Genomic DNA, 15,449 nt, shown 5'->3' with positions numbered 1-15,449 from the left:
CTTATTCAATTTTCAGGGAATTTATCACACTTAATATTTCCCTACAACAAGGTGATAAAGTAACTTTATCAACCTGCTTTTAAATAAGTTGAGGAAAATTGAATAAAACTTTATATGTTATTGTAATATCATGCGTTTTTTTTTTATCAAAATTAAAGTATCTGATCTTAAACAAACTAGAAAAATAAAAGTATCTGATCTTAAACAAACTAGAAAAAAATAAAAGTATCTGATCTTAAACAAACTAGAAAAATAAAAGTATCTGATCTTAAACAAACTAGAAAAATAAAAGTATCTGATCTTAAACAAACTAGAAAAAATAAAAATCCCGACAAAACTTTTTTCGCACTTACTAAAACCCATTACCGTGATATATATATATTATAGGTAGTACAAAAAATTTATTTAACTGCATTAATTTTAATTTAAAACAATTGTTTCTACAAGTATTATTTTATACAAAATTGACACATTTTCTAATGAAATATAAAACTCAGCGTTTGTATTTCTTATAGTTTGTTTAATTACAATCCTCCCTGAAAATAAAACTTCTTCTGCAAACAAATGTTCTTAGGGTTTCTGGTGATTTTTCCTTTTTTTATGAAGAAGATCTAATTTGAATTAAGATCATGATATTTAAACAGTTTGTGTTCACTATGAAAATATCATCCTTGTGAGTAAAAATATAAAAAAGATATAATTCACGGCTTTGATTTATTTGTTTAATTTGTTAGCTTTAATTATATTCCTTTCTGTGCCTGCATAATCTAGTCTATATAGTTGGTTAGCATTTTAATTATTCATCTTTCAGAGAATATCAGAATCACAAACTTTAATGAACTTCAAAATGTAGTGACAGCTTTTTGCAAAATCATTCCTGACAATTACGTGAAAAAAAGTTGAAAACGTGTTGACAACAAAAAGTTTAGAGAGGTTAGGAACTTTGTTTACATTCATTGCAGTACATGTAAATCATTAATGATTTTTTAAACAAGAAGTGTCCATTTGTACTGGAAACGAATTGAGTGTTGAGAAATTTTGAAATTTCAAACTATAAATTCTGATAGATCAAATTGTCAAAGTATGAAATATCAAAGGTTTACACCATCAGGTTGCAAAGAAATAAGGATTCGAAAATTTGAGTTTGTGGCAAAGACACAGTTTTTTTTTTTGGAAATTGTACAATACAACATAACAGTGAAAAAACAGTAAATATTTTCTTTTCAAATAATTAAAAAGAAAATTTTGTCTCCATTTATAATAAAGATTTAAAGAAAGATTATTCAAAGATTATTTTAAAGTTGTCTTTTTATCCGAAATTTACTTTTAAAGTACAAACTGCAAATAATTGTAAACCACTGCAGTACAGTTCCAAAATCTTGGGTGAAACAGGATATGCAGTACATCAATGGCCCTGGGTGTAGAACACTGGTGTACTAGCAGACTTGAAACTCGTGGATTTGTCTGCACCTGTCCAACAAAACCGGTTTTCTACAACACAGCACGTTAAAATCTGTTTGCTTGTGTACTATGTGGATACCGGCGGGGACAGGAAGAAGAGGGCATCATGCCGAGGTAAAATTATTCATTTTATTTATTCAATTATAAAAGGACTGAAACACATATAATTTCTAGTGAACCAGAGTAATGTCCGATTCACATAATTTCGATGGAAAAAAAGTCTGAATACTTTCGTTATTTTCCAATCTCATCATTAACGTTGTGTGCTCAAGAATGAATCAATATTTCAGCTCAAAAGTGATTTTTTTCAATTTTAGATTCTCTTTTAAAGTTACTTGCGGTTATCTGCAACAGAAACTTCAATTCTAACGATCGACAATCCCATAAACACCAAAACATTCATTTTTGAACCAAGTAGAATTAATATCTATTTCTTGGTAACCATGCATGGTACACAGATCAAAAAATAATTATTAAGCTCAAAAAGATAGAAATTCCTGGAAATATTAAAAAAAATTGTTCCACTCTGCAAGAATGAAGAGAAATGGAAAATAAATAACCATAGATTAATTATACCCAGAAATACTCTCGTGACATACAACAATAAAGAATACAACTTGTATGTAATGCCATATTATGTGCTTGTATTAGACACTTTTATTTCTTTTATATGTTACCTTTTACAATTCAGTTTTTTTGGCTTTATGTACGAATTAATGCAATATACATACAAGGTTTGATGGATATAGTAATTTTGAAAATGGTTTTGGGTGTATTTGGACAAATTTAACACTTTTTTACTTTCTCAAATTGAAAAATTTCTACAGTAATAACCAGAAAACAATGAAATGAAAGACGACATTATAACAATACTTAAGTGCATTTTATGCTGTTTCAAAGCAAATAGTTTTACTAGACACTTATAAAATCACGGATTTAGTAAAATGAGTCTGTTTACACTGCTGTGTATCCCTGCGTAAATATGTTTTTTTTAAGATCCTTGATGAAACGGTTGTCCAAGTCAGCGACAGATCTTTCTTCTTGTAAGAAGAAAACAAGAACAAATTCAGATGAAGACTTCCAGGTAAAATGGGCTGAACTCAGAAAGAACTCGTGTACTAAAAACTCGGGATCTCGGAATCTTGAAATCTCGGAATCGCAGGATCTTGAAATCTCGAAATCTCGAAATCTCGGGATCTTCGAATCTCAGAATCTCGAAATCGATGAATCGCTGAATCTTTGGATCTCGGAATCTTGGAATCTCGAAATTTTGGTATCTCAAAATCTCAGAATCTCAGAATCTCAGGATCTCGGGATCTCGGAATCCGAGAATATCGAAATTCCGGAATCTCGGAATCGCTGAATCGCTGAATCACAAAAGAATGGGTGGAAAAATATGCAGGGGTCGGATTTTAAAAATTCCCAGCTCAGGAAACATGTGCGCTTTGCGGAACGGAGAGTTTAATTAAGAATGTTTGCCGAACGGATAGTTTAATTAAGAATGTTTGCGGAACGGATAGTTTAATTAAGAATGGTTTGCAGAACGGATAGTTTAATCAAGAATGTTTGCGGAACGGATAGTTTAATTAAGAATGGTTTGCGGCATGAACGGATAGTTTAATTAGGAATGTTTGCGGAACGGATAGTTTAATTAAGAATGTTTGCGGAACGGATAGTTTAATTAAGAATGGTTTGCGGAACGGATAGTTTAATTAAGAATCTTTGCAGAACGGATAGTTTAATTAAGAATGGTTTGACAGATTTGTCATACATACAAAAAGGGAATCTTTTTATTTGCAGGATAAAAAATTTAGTTGGAAAAACGTAAATCTCAAAACCGGTTTATTTAGATAATCATCGGTTTGATAACTGTAAGCAAATACGGTTTTTAAACCCACGGTTAAAATAAGAACTTTCAAAGTCCTTTTATTTAAACGTCTCAGACTTGACCTCATTTTCACAAGACTTAGGACTTTTTTTCAGGACTTTAATTTATTTCTGTGATCTAATTTCCTGAGACTTCATTGGCAGCCCTTATACATTTTTAAGAAAAAAAGTCCCAGAAATCTAAATCAGGACTTTATTTCTAGTGACATTTTGTCCAAGGACGTAGGAAAATTGGAAATTTTTTACCAAAGGTTTTATTTCCAGAAACTTTTTTTCCGTGACTTTCATACTTAGATATCTGATTCATATAGGTTAGTTCTAGGTCTAGGTCTAGGTCTAGGGAGGACGCCCCTTCATCAATAGATGTGTTTGTCTTAACAAATGTGAATGTTTTTTTTCGAATATTTATTTAGAAGTTTTTGATTGTTTAAGCTTACTACAGTTTTATGCCAGGGGGCCCAGTTAAAACTGGGTTAGCAACAGGAATGAACAAGCTTTTTTTTCATTAGAAAAGTAAAAAAGTTTATTGAAAAAAGCATTAATCATTTTGGTACTTTTTAAAGGGAACAATTAACAAAGTTTTGAACCGGAAGTAAATCAAATTTAAATCCAAAAATAAAACTAACTTGTTATGGACAAATTATGATCGGAAGAACCTTCATTAATAATTATGATTTTTCCCTAATATCTGTTTAAAAATTAACAATAAAAACTAATATTTGTTTCCAAAATACAGGTAGCCCCAATACACTTGGGAATACAGGTAGCCCCAATATACTTGGGAATACAGGTAGCCCCAATATACTTGGGAATACAGGTAGCCCCAATATACTTGGGAATACAGGTAGCCCCAATATACTTGGGAATACAGGTAGCCCCAATATACATGGTAATTTAGAATTTTTTTTTCAGGAAAACGCAGCGGAAAGTAAACCTGGCAAAACAAGGAATAAATCATTGAAAAACTTAAGATTAAAATCAAAACAACCTCCCAAATTTGCCATTTCCCAAGCGGCAAATTTCCAAGTATATGGGACGCAGCGTTCGGCCTATTCCACCCCATCCTATCCGCAGCGCATCGGCCCCCAATTGCATCCTGTGGCGCCTCTGGGAACTTGACGCTCAAAAAATTGCACATTTGGGAAGATGCCACTTAGGAANGCTGTTTGTTTGTTTTTCCCTCCACCTCAGTTTAAAATGATACAGTGTGACTCATAAAATTGTGGTGTAGGAAGACAACATTAAAGAAATATTATTTGTATTCCATGTTGTTACAAAGAAAAATAGTTTTACAAGTATTTTGAAAATCAAAAGATTGTTTCTGTGTACAATGGACAATTGTTGTGTTTTGTTCATTGGCATATTTAAAGTATAACATGAGTATTAAAGTCGTCATCTGTTTCCACAGGTTTATAGGTCCCACGGTATATTTTGGTTCATTTTGATATTTAAACATTAAATGATTATTAAAATCCTCAGTGATGATGAATGTGAAAGGTATGTTTTAGAAATTTCAGATAAAATTTTCGTTTTGTTTTAACATTCTGGAATTTCAAAATTCGGCTTTAGATAAACCACAAAAAGCAAATTGTCGCTCAAATTTGGTGAGAAAAACCAACTGTTTTAAAATTATACATGAAACGATTTTAAAGTAAAAAAATTGTTATTTTTTTATCCTTTGAAGAGTGCAGGGTTGTCATACATGTTAAATACGTTTTATATAAATTTAAAAATTATGTTATGGATTATAATTAATGCCTTTCTTCCAAAGTTAATTAACAATTAAAATTTTTGTATTTTCTAATTTAAAATTTTTTTTTTGTATTTTCGACTTCAAAAGACTTTTTTTTAGGCCTGGGTCCTCACTCTCCAGCCGATCTGTACCAGCAATATCTTTAATAGGCAGAGGTTAGATAATTTAACTCAAACTATCTTCTTAAACTTCTGATTAGTCCCGAAAATTGTAAACGATCTATTAAAAGGTGTAAACGATCTAATGATGTGGGACACCCTGTTGTTTTTAAAAAAGGGCAGTTCCACATATTTTTATTTTCATGCTGTACACATTTACTTCAGAAAAATATGATAATTTGAACTTTTCCAGATTTGATCAGAAAAATATGCAATTATGTATCTGAAAATCATTTCACATAAAAAAAAATGAATGAAATTTTGAAATGATAGATTTCAGATTAAAAACAGATAAAATATATAAGCACAATGTGTCCTTTCATCCGTTATCAAGGAAGGAAGAAAAACTGTTTATTTTTGTTTAAATCATTTTTGTTTTTATTTCAAGGATCACTTCAGAATGTTTCTTCAAGATTTGGACGACGTGGAAGATCAAGGTCTCAGCATAGGTTAGTTCTAGGTCTAGGTCTAGGTCTAGGTCTAGGTCTAGGTTTAGGTCTAGGTCTAGGTCTAGGTCTAGGTCTAGGTCTAGGTCTAGGTCTAGGTCTAGGTATACGTATAGGTCTAGGTCTAGGTCTTGTTCTAGGTCTAGGTCTAGGTCTAAGTTTATAGGTTTAAGTTTAGACCCTAGATCTAGGTCAGTTCTCAAGAACTGAATTAGAACAGATTTCTCTTCTCAAACTCAACTGTTTTAATCCTTACATCTTGGCATCCTAATGGTGTAAACCTTTTGATATTTTAAACTTTGTATATTTGAAGAAGTCATAGTTTGAAATAGGTGTTCATTTCCTCTACATTTTCTTAGATCTGGGGATAGCGGGAGCACTGATCGCGGAAGCAGGGATCGAGGAAGTAGGGATCGGGGAAGTAGGGATCGGGGGAGTAGGGATCGGGGGAGTAGGGATCGGGGGAGTAGGGATCGAAGTATTGCGGCAGAAATCGAAGCCGTTCAGAAATCCTCTAATTTTGGATTATTCGGACTTCTTCGGCAAAAATTCAGACTTTCACACAAAGATCGTCTTCCGCAAGAGGTGAACTTTTAATAGAATAAAAAATTAAATAATCAATATGTAGGCAATTGATACAATGAGTAATACGTACTGCAACTAACTAACAATTTTAAAAATGTTCTAAGGAACTTGTATGCTTACTGGCCTCATGTTAAATACATTTTTTAATCTGAATATCTTTGCAACATGATGAGTGCAACCTTTGATATTTAAAGCTTAACAATTTTGCTCCCCGAATTCGTAGTTTGAAACTACATATGTACAACATCAGAGAGGCCGAATTAAATAAAATTGAGCCGCACGGCGGCTTAAATTTGAGACGCTGCTCAAATATAGTTGGTTCCACTTAAAATTGTATTTAACGTTTCAAGGTTTAAGCCGGTGCTCAATTAAACCCGGTTTTTGGCGGATTTGAGACGCGGCTCAAATTCATTGAATTCGGATTCAAGTTGCTGATTAGAAATTTTTGAGTTTGTGGCAAGTGTTTAAATCTCTTATCCATCCCCTTGCCGTTTAATACTTAGAATGTTAACTTAATTTGAATGTCCCATATTTAGCTCTGAATCCAATATGAGAATAAGGAGTCGAAGAACTATTAAAGATTATAAAAGTTTTAAAAGTCTTCAGTATAAACTTATCAAGAAAAGAAATAAGTGAGTAAGTAAGTAAGTAAATAAGTAAGTAAGTAAGTGCAGTTAGCAGAAATTTCGGAGAAATATTCCACAACAGAGAAAATGTATAACGCAAAAATATTTCCATAAGAGACTCGAATTGGGTTTCGTTTTCGTTAACGAACCAAATTTTGTACCTGGATAAATTTGCTCTTCTCATACTTATGTGTGAAATTGAAACTTTACAAGTAATTAAAGATTAGTTTTTTAAATTGACAGCTTCTCTTTGTTGATATGTTTTTGTGTATCTGATTCTGTGCTGTTTAAAAGTTTGATATAAATTAAAATTTAAATCGAAAGTCGTCTTCATTATATTGATATAGTCGCCTGCCCCCGTATATGCAGAGATTTGATTAATATTTTTGTTGTTGTTTCAAACTATTGTTAAGGAACACCGACAACAACTGCTGGATAGAGAAACTCCCCCAGAGGGAATACAGGTAGCCCCAATATACTTGGGAATACAGGTAGCCCCAATATACTTGGGAATACAGGTAGCCCCAATATACATGGTAATTTAGAATTTCTATATAACCCATGATATATGTATTTAATTATATTCTTATGAGAATGTTAATCATATTATAATATGTATTATGATTTAGATTTATCTCTAAAAAAATTTACTTAGTTACTTACTTATACGTGACGTCTAAAAAACGTTATGGTCGTTTTGGTCCAATATTGACGATTTTGGACATTTTGATATCTACCAAAAAATTTGACCGAATAGTGTAAACTATATATATATATAAGTTCGTATATAAGTTAATTTAATTTACCAAAACGTTTTTTGGGGACACCTGTATATATTTATATCATATACAGTTGCAATCTCTGTTTGTTTGTTTTTCCAATCATAACTCAGGAACCCCTGGACCGATTTGCCGCACATTTTGGTTGGGGAACTCGGGAGGCCCACGTAAATATTCTTATTTTAGTTTTAAGATTCTAAGTTAAGTGGGTCGACTTTAATAGCGAAAATATAGTTTCCTGGTAAAATCGTTCAAGTGCGGGTAAACGACATGAGTAACTTTTTGTAACCGAGGCAGTGCTGGGTTCCCAATTTAGTCTTATATGTTAAATGTAATGAACAATATACTGCATGTACAACATTTTCTATGCCTTAACTTATGTTTGGTGTCAAAGTACAAATGAAATTATATTGACAGCACTTCCTGTTTTTTTTAACGGAATTTACTTTTCCATATGAAATGAAAATTGCAAAATCTGCAAAGAAAGTTTTGCAAAATTATCAGCTGCTCAATTATATACTAAATACAAAATAAAGAGAAAAAAGTGCAAAAACTAATTTAATTTAGATTAATAGAACTTGTTCCCCACTCAATTTATGTTAAACTCGAAGGAGTATATATTTTTAGGTCTTATTCTAAAAACCTTTTTAGCATCTTATGGACGAAAATGGATGAAAAGATGTTAGAATTGAAAAAGATTAATCTTTTAACTTATTTATCTTTTAAAACTATGATTAAAAAAAACCTTTTTTGTTCCGTATTTTCGGATGACAAATTGTACATTTTACACACTGCACAGCGTATACTTCGATTTCAAATATCAATCTAGGTGATTCCGAAATATCGTTTTTAAAGTCAAAATTATTTATGAATATGCTTATTTTTTTCTCTAAGACTTTCTACAACGAATTTTTTGACAACGTTTTTCATGAATATAAGAAGAAAAGGGTCTACAAAAAGAGGTAAAGACCCCTCTCCCCCCCTCTCTTAATTCTACATTTAATATTATTTAGATTGAACAAACTTTTATTTTCGTTCTTAAAACTTGATAATTGCATTCAATGGAAATTGGATGAGATGCTACTAATGAAAAATCTTACTTTTATAAAAACACAATTATTAAGGAAAAAAATCATTTAATTTACTGAGTTGAAGTAAAGTTTGTGGGTCTGACTTATAACTTTAATAATTAAGTTAAAGCATGAAGCACTCAAAAGAGGGACCGTGTGCAGTAGAAGTATAATGGNGGGGGGGGGGGGGTGTTCTTTTATTTATAGACTGAGCAGAATCAATTATTTTAAAGTAAACCAGATTTGTAATTTGTAATTTATTATAAGGAAAAAGTAAACAGAGATAAACCTAACGTTTTTACGATGTATATTCACTGAGTTTGATCGCAAAGTCGATTTTTAAAATAATCTTTATGTGTGGATACAATATTGAGAATTGATTTTTTTAAATTATTAAATAACGACGAGAAAATATGTATTCAAAATTATACAGTAAACTAATTAGTTGTTTAGGAACAGGTTGAGAAATAAAAATTAACTCGAAAACACGTAATCTTATTCAATTATTGGTATCTATAATCTCTCATTTTTCACAAAGATTTTATGCACATTTTCTGGAATTTTTATTGAAAAGACGACATTTGAAGAATTTGTAGAAATCTGTGAACAAATTCTTAGAAAATAAGAAATTCAATATAATGATGAAAACGAAATAATTGATTCTAATATTGATTTATTCACACATTTCTTTTGAGAAATATTTTCCTAAACATCCAATTAGTTATTTTTCAGATGCATTTCAAGAAATTTAGGGTCAAGTATCGCCAAGACTTCATTGAGTCAACGAAAAAAAAATTTCTTTATTTTTTTAGATGTGAGTCTGACAGGAATCCTAACTATCAAGCAGACACGGAGTCTGCTGGATCTACAGAATCAATCAATCAATCAAATAATCAATCAATCAACCAATCTCCGATAAAGCTCCTCAGAGAGCTGAAACAAAAAAAGGTGAATAATATTCCGAAATTAACAATTGTACATAAAATAATATTTTATACAAATAATGAATATACTAAAAACTTATAACGAACCAGTCAGTTTTAATAAACTAGACAGTTATGATAAACTAGACAGTTATGATAAACTAGACAGTTAAAATAAACTAGACAGTTAAAATAAACTAGATAGTTAAAATAAACTAGACAGTTAAAATAATCTAGATAGCTATTATAAACTTGATTGTTATTATAAACTAGACTGTTATATTATTATAATAAACTAGACAGTTAGTAAACTAGACAGATATAAGAAACTGGACAGTTCGAAAACTAGACAGTTAGTAAACTAAACAGTTAGTAAAATAGACAGTTAGTAAACTATACAGTTAGTAAACTAGACAGTTAATAAACTATACAGTTAGTAAACTATACAGTTAGTAAACTATACAGTTAGTTAACTAGACAGTTAGTAAACTAGACAGATAGTAAACTGGACAGTTAGGTAAACTTGACAGTTAATAAACAAGACAGATATGAAACTAGACAAATAGTTAATTGGACAGTAATAGTAAATTAGACAGTTAGTAAACTAGATAGTTAATAAACTTGATAGATATTAAACTAGACAGTTATGATAAACTAGACAGTTATGATAAACAAGACAGTTAAAATAAACAAGATAGTTAAAATAAACTAGACAGTTAAAATAATCTAGATAGCTATTATAAACTTGATTGTTATTATAAACTAGACTGTTACATTATTATAATAATTCTGGATATTGCATGATAATATTAGCTACCTGAATAGTAAATCGTGATTTGATTTTAAGATAAGATTTTCCAATTTTTAATATTATATCTCAGCATAACAAGCGGTTAAACATCTAATAATGACAATCAACGAACTTTCAATTATCGAAAAAAATCCCATTAAAAAATACGACAATAACGTCTTTAAAGCTTTCGCTATAAAGAAAAGAAAGAACGTGATATTTTCGTGTTTTTTCCCCTAAAGATTTACAAGTTTGATAACCAAAACAAAAGATGATCTAATAGAAAATAAAATCTGATACCGAATTCCTATTTTTAAAATAATGTTTGCCCTAAAATTACTTTTACTGAACTTTTTTTGTTGTTTTATATTACAAAAAATATTCAAAATTTCGGTCATAAATCTTTCCTAGGGGTTATGTAAATTACCACAAAAAATACAGGCCTCTAGATTTAGCCAGTTATTTGGAAACAAACAAACAAACTGAAACCAGAACAGACATAGCTAAATTTAAGCCTTAGAAGAACTTTTTAATTGTTTAAAACTCCGAAAACTATTCTTTCTTAACCTCACCGGAAAATATTCGTGAAAGTTTTAACTTTGGAATGACAGAAGTATTAAATTATTAAAGTTAAAGTTAACATTTTCATCTATATTTGTTGTCGCTAAGGAACAAGATTCTGACGATGAACAGATAGACAAGGAATAACCCTCAAATCAAAATCGATAATGCAGAAAACTCTTTATTTCCTAAAAAAAAATGGAATGAATAATGATAAATAATTATTACAAGGGTTTACAAATTTATAATGAAAAGATTCTTACAATGTATTTGCTTATTTGTGGGTTAACTGTCGAAAAGTCCTAAGACGCTTTTTTTGTACATTAAAACTTCTGAAAAGAGTAACAATTAAATGTTGAGGAAGGTCACTAATTCTTTATATGAAAATATTCTTGCTATAACTTTGAAGTGGTTCACAATTAATAAACGTTTATACTCCGTTGTCGGAGAACAAAGAAGAAAAGCGGGCTGAAATTGTTTGGTTTGGTTTCTCGTCTCCGAGAGGAGCTTTTAGGTTGAAGACGACATTACATGGAGGGGGGGGGGGTCTTAATGTTAATTGTTGACAATATTATACCATTACCGTTACCAAAAAGCTTGTTAAGTTGAAATCTATTTTGTTGAATTTTCTCTTCTATATGTACAATTGAATAAATATATTGTACAATTGAATATATTTATTGTACATTTGAATTTCTATTCCATGCATTTGAATTTATTTTATGAAATTGTATATTCTTCACAACACGGAACTCAATACTCCAAATTTCTAATATCCCTTACTGTTAGTGTTATTTGTACTGTAGACTTATATTATTTAAAACTATAAATTCTGCTGGATTAAAAAGCCAAATTTTTTAATTTTAAAGGTTTCCATCGTCAGATTGTAGGTATTAAAAGAATTACAAAAACTAGAGTTTGTGGAGAATGTTCAGTTTCGTTTGGTACGACCCTTCACAGAGACTACACACAAACTTATGCACGGTTGCTGAATTTCTTCTTACAAATTTATCTATCTAAAATTCGATACTTTTCAGTCTATTTTATGCGGAACCGGTTTGCAAGGAGAGACAAATGCATTTAGGGTTCAGATATACGAGATATCCATTCATTTTTTTCCTTCTGTGCCCACATTTTTTACACGACCACAGGAAATGTTTATGGATGGTTAGAAATGAAAATTTTGACCGGAAAAAAATTTCGACGTGTTTTTTTTCAAATTTGAAAAGAAAATTCCGCGAAATATGATTTAGAATAAAAATGGCAGCTGGGTTAAATTAAAGGAAAAGGGGCGCAAAGTGCCATAAAGCTTTTTTTCGTAAAAACTCAGTTATAAGAAGCTGAGTAAGGAAATGGTTTGGTGTAAAACTTTTAATTCTTTTTATTTCTCTTTATTTTGTATATTGTGTATCTCTGCACTGGAATATATTCCAACTATTTTAGAAATAACCCGCTCTACAGTTTCATTTATGGAAAATATTTAAAACAAAAACAAAAAAGTTATAATAAGAAGCTGAGTAATTTGGTTTGGTGTACAATTTTAAATTCTTTTTATTTCTCTTTAGTTTGTATATTATGTATCTCTGCACTAGAATATATTCCAACTATTTAGAAATAATAAGAAGCTGTGTGTACCACTGGTGTACAACTTTAAATTCTTTTTATTTCTTTTTATTTTGTATAATTTGTATTATGGAAAATATTTAAAACTAAAAATTCCTGGAGCTCTCCGCCCCTTTTCTAAGAGCTAGCTTTTCTCCTTTCTTAGAATTTTGACCAAACACTAATCAAATTTTAACGTTTAAGTAAACGCTTTTCTCATGAGCAAAAAATGTCAAATATACATTTTTTTCCATATTTTTCGGATCCAGGGAATCAGGGAAACCAAGTCTTTCCTGATTCGTTACATTAAAGGTGGAAAAAAACTTGAATTATTGCGCTCAAGGTCACAGCACAGGGATCCAAAAGTTGCAAGAACTTGGCTAATCATTTATTAAGAACTAAAGCTTAAAACAAGTGCTGTAGCCTGTATTGGTTATCAAATTTAAAGGTCAAGAGTTACAAAAAGTATATACTAGTTAGTGATTTTGAATCACAGGCTAAAGCGTTGCGACACTTTCACGTCTATCCAGTCTTAAAAATTAATGCAACTTTTCAAAGCAGTTTGGACTGATGTGACGCGAGCTAATTCATCTTGCTTCGAATTCTGAAACCGGGAGAACTAATAAATTCAGTTTTTTTCTACATAGCACAATAAAGCTAAAACCCAAGGAAGACGATGTTTTCTTCGTCTTATTCACTCTAAGGAAAAACGAGTCTTAATGTATCAATATGTTATTGTTGTCTGTGAATAAAGAAGTGTGTAAAATCAAGTCTTATCTTTCCTCAGTAATAATTAGGATTTGGTGTCAGTAACACACTTTGTAAACATTCATTGAGTTCAAGGACTGTATAAACAAATCAATATAATGGTGATTTTAAAACCCTAAAAAAGCTTAAAATGGAGAGGGCGTGTTAAAAAAAGATCAATCAAATGGTAATTTAAGAAAATGAAAAAAGTACAACTTTGAAGTTTAAAAATAATTTAGTGGGTCACACTGGGAAGTGGGAACTAATAAAGGAATTGAGTCTTTGCCACAAATTCAAATTTGCTTGTCCCTATATCTTTCGAACCTGATGGTGTAAATCTTAAATATTTCAAACTTAGATTATTATATCCAGCAGAATTAATAGTTTGAAATGTAAAAGGTCTACAACATTGGGTTGCAAAGATATAGAAGTTAGAATATCAGAGTTTGTGGCAAAGAATCAATTCCTTTACAAAAAAAAGCTTTGAAATATTATCTTAAGGTAACACTATGTGCAAAAAATAAATTTAAAAGTGAAACATTCAGTGTTGTGGAAAAATTCTTTCTGATTCATATGACACATATAAAACTTTTTTAAGATCTGTAAATCCTGAGTTTGAGCGCAATAAGACGACATTTAAAGAATTTGAAGAAATCTGCGAACAAATTCATAGAAAATATGAAAATCAATATAACGATGAAAAAGGAAAAAATTAATTCTAACTTCGATTTATTGATAAATTTCTATTGAGAAATATGTCCCTAAACATCTAATTAGTTTACTATAGCATTTTACTATATTTTACGTCGTTGTTATTTAATAATTAAAAAATCGATTCTGAAAACGTACCCACCCAAATTCATGATCTTGAACGTCGACTTTACGCTCAAACTCAGTAACTATACAACGTGGAAACGTTTTATATATCTCAAATGAATCCTAAAGAATTTGTCCACAATACTGCACAGTTTAACTACCTTACATTGCCGGTCTGTCCCTTTAAGGATGCATGGTACACTTGTTTGTGGGTTATCAATGTTTATGTTTTACATGTTTTTCTTTTAATTTATTTGATCATTTTTAGATAGGAAATAGCCGGCCAAATGACTCATTACCTGAAGTTGAAAATATTACACTCGAACCCAAGGTAAGAGTGTTCATAAAGTTAAGTTCGTAGGTACGTGACTACGTGACTACGTGACGTGTGTACGTATGTACGTGACTACGTAAAGTGTGTACGTGTCTACGTGACGTGTGTATGTATGTACGTGACTACGTGACGTGTGTACGTGTGTACGGGACTACGTCACGTGTATATGTAGGTACATGACTAAGTGACGTGTGTATAGGGGTGTACGTGACTACCTGACGTGTGTCAAAATAAAAACAAACACAGTTGACAACTTTAAACTCGTCTTTATTAAACGCGATTTAAAGAAAATTTGTATGTAACAAATTTCGAAGACATGGAAAATCAATGATAATGTTCAAGTTGTCACTTAAACATTTGTTTTGTTACACAAAATGAATATAATATTATTGACTTGGTTACTCTTTTTTTTTACCCACAGTTTTGGTTACCATTACAATTAATAATATTTCAGTAACACGAATACTGCAGATACAAGATTATCTTTGATTTTGGGTAAAACTCAACTATTTTTTTTAATTTGAGATTTTAAACCACAACTTTTATAGTCCGTTTTCTATTCTAAGATCAGATCCTTTTTGCTATTTTTTATGTACATAAATTTTACAGTGTACACAGTGAGCGGGGGAAGGCAGGCGGCCATGAGCCACCACTATTTCCCCTTCCGTGCCACATATTAGCTTTTTTCTCTTCCGGCAGCCATGAGCCACCACTATTTCCCCTTCCGTTCCACCACATTTGACTCTTCCGGGCAAAACTACTTTTTTAAATGGTATATTTAGGGCCTTTAAAGTGTGATTTTTAAAAATCCAGCCGCGTCACGCTATAAATATATATTTAGATCTTTATATTTCAGTGTTAATATGTAATAAGGATGATTCCTCTTAATGTAAACTGTAAAACTTTTTTTT

At 30.8% G+C, this 15,449-nt stretch overlaps 2 protein-coding genes across 3 annotated transcripts in view; both read left to right on the top strand.

The window, feature by feature from the left end:
• Nucleotides 1-815: 815 nt before the first annotated feature.
• On the top strand, nt 816-10,593 carry LOC111703244 (uncharacterized). The gene is made up of 12 exons (XM_023475132.1): nt 816-933; nt 1,370-1,575; nt 2,458-2,545; nt 4,261-4,295; nt 4,828-4,845; nt 5,201-5,256; nt 5,648-5,708; nt 6,065-6,290; nt 7,330-7,380; nt 8,590-8,657; nt 9,578-9,713; nt 10,570-10,593. Exons 2-12 carry the CDS (start codon nt 1,568-1,570, stop codon nt 10,591-10,593), a joined length of 771 nt encoding a protein of 256 aa, XP_023330900.1. The 5' UTR covers nt 816-933; nt 1,370-1,567.
• LOC111703247 (multiple C2 and transmembrane domain-containing protein) overlaps nt 9,580-15,449 on the top strand; it is a 36,455-nt gene continuing 30,585 nt past the window's right edge. The window contains exons 1-2 of one of the 2 annotated variants that reach the window (XM_023475137.1): nt 9,580-9,713; nt 14,473-14,535. Coding sequence is in view for 1 of the 2 variants with exons in the window: in XM_023475135.1 (XP_023330903.1) it covers nt 13,573-13,575; nt 14,473-14,535 (66 nt within the window). In the remaining variant the exon portion in view is untranslated. Of the gene's footprint in view, nt 9,714-13,434; nt 13,576-14,472; nt 14,536-15,449 lie in introns of those variants that run through there. The other variant, XM_023475135.1, reaches the window with a different exon arrangement.

This window comes from Eurytemora carolleeae, unplaced genomic scaffold (genome assembly GCF_000591075.1).
Source record: "Eurytemora carolleeae unplaced genomic scaffold, Eaff_2.0 scaffold150, whole genome shotgun sequence".
Lineage (NCBI taxonomy): Eukaryota > Metazoa > Arthropoda > Copepoda > Calanoida > Temoridae > Eurytemora > Eurytemora carolleeae.
Note: the sequence above shows the minus strand (reverse complement) of the source record. Positions and strands in the feature narration are given on the sequence as shown.

Excerpts from the sequence above, each read along its gene's own strand:
- LOC111703244 (XM_023475132.1), top strand. Across the intron at positions 5,257-5,647 it reads AATATCTTTAATAGGCAGAG|GATCACTTCAGAATGTTTCT; the intron begins GTTAGATAATTT and ends TTTTATTTCAAG. Across the intron at positions 5,709-6,064 it reads AGATCAAGGTCTCAGCATAG|ATCTGGGGATAGCGGGAGCA; the intron begins GTTAGTTCTAGG and ends ACATTTTCTTAG.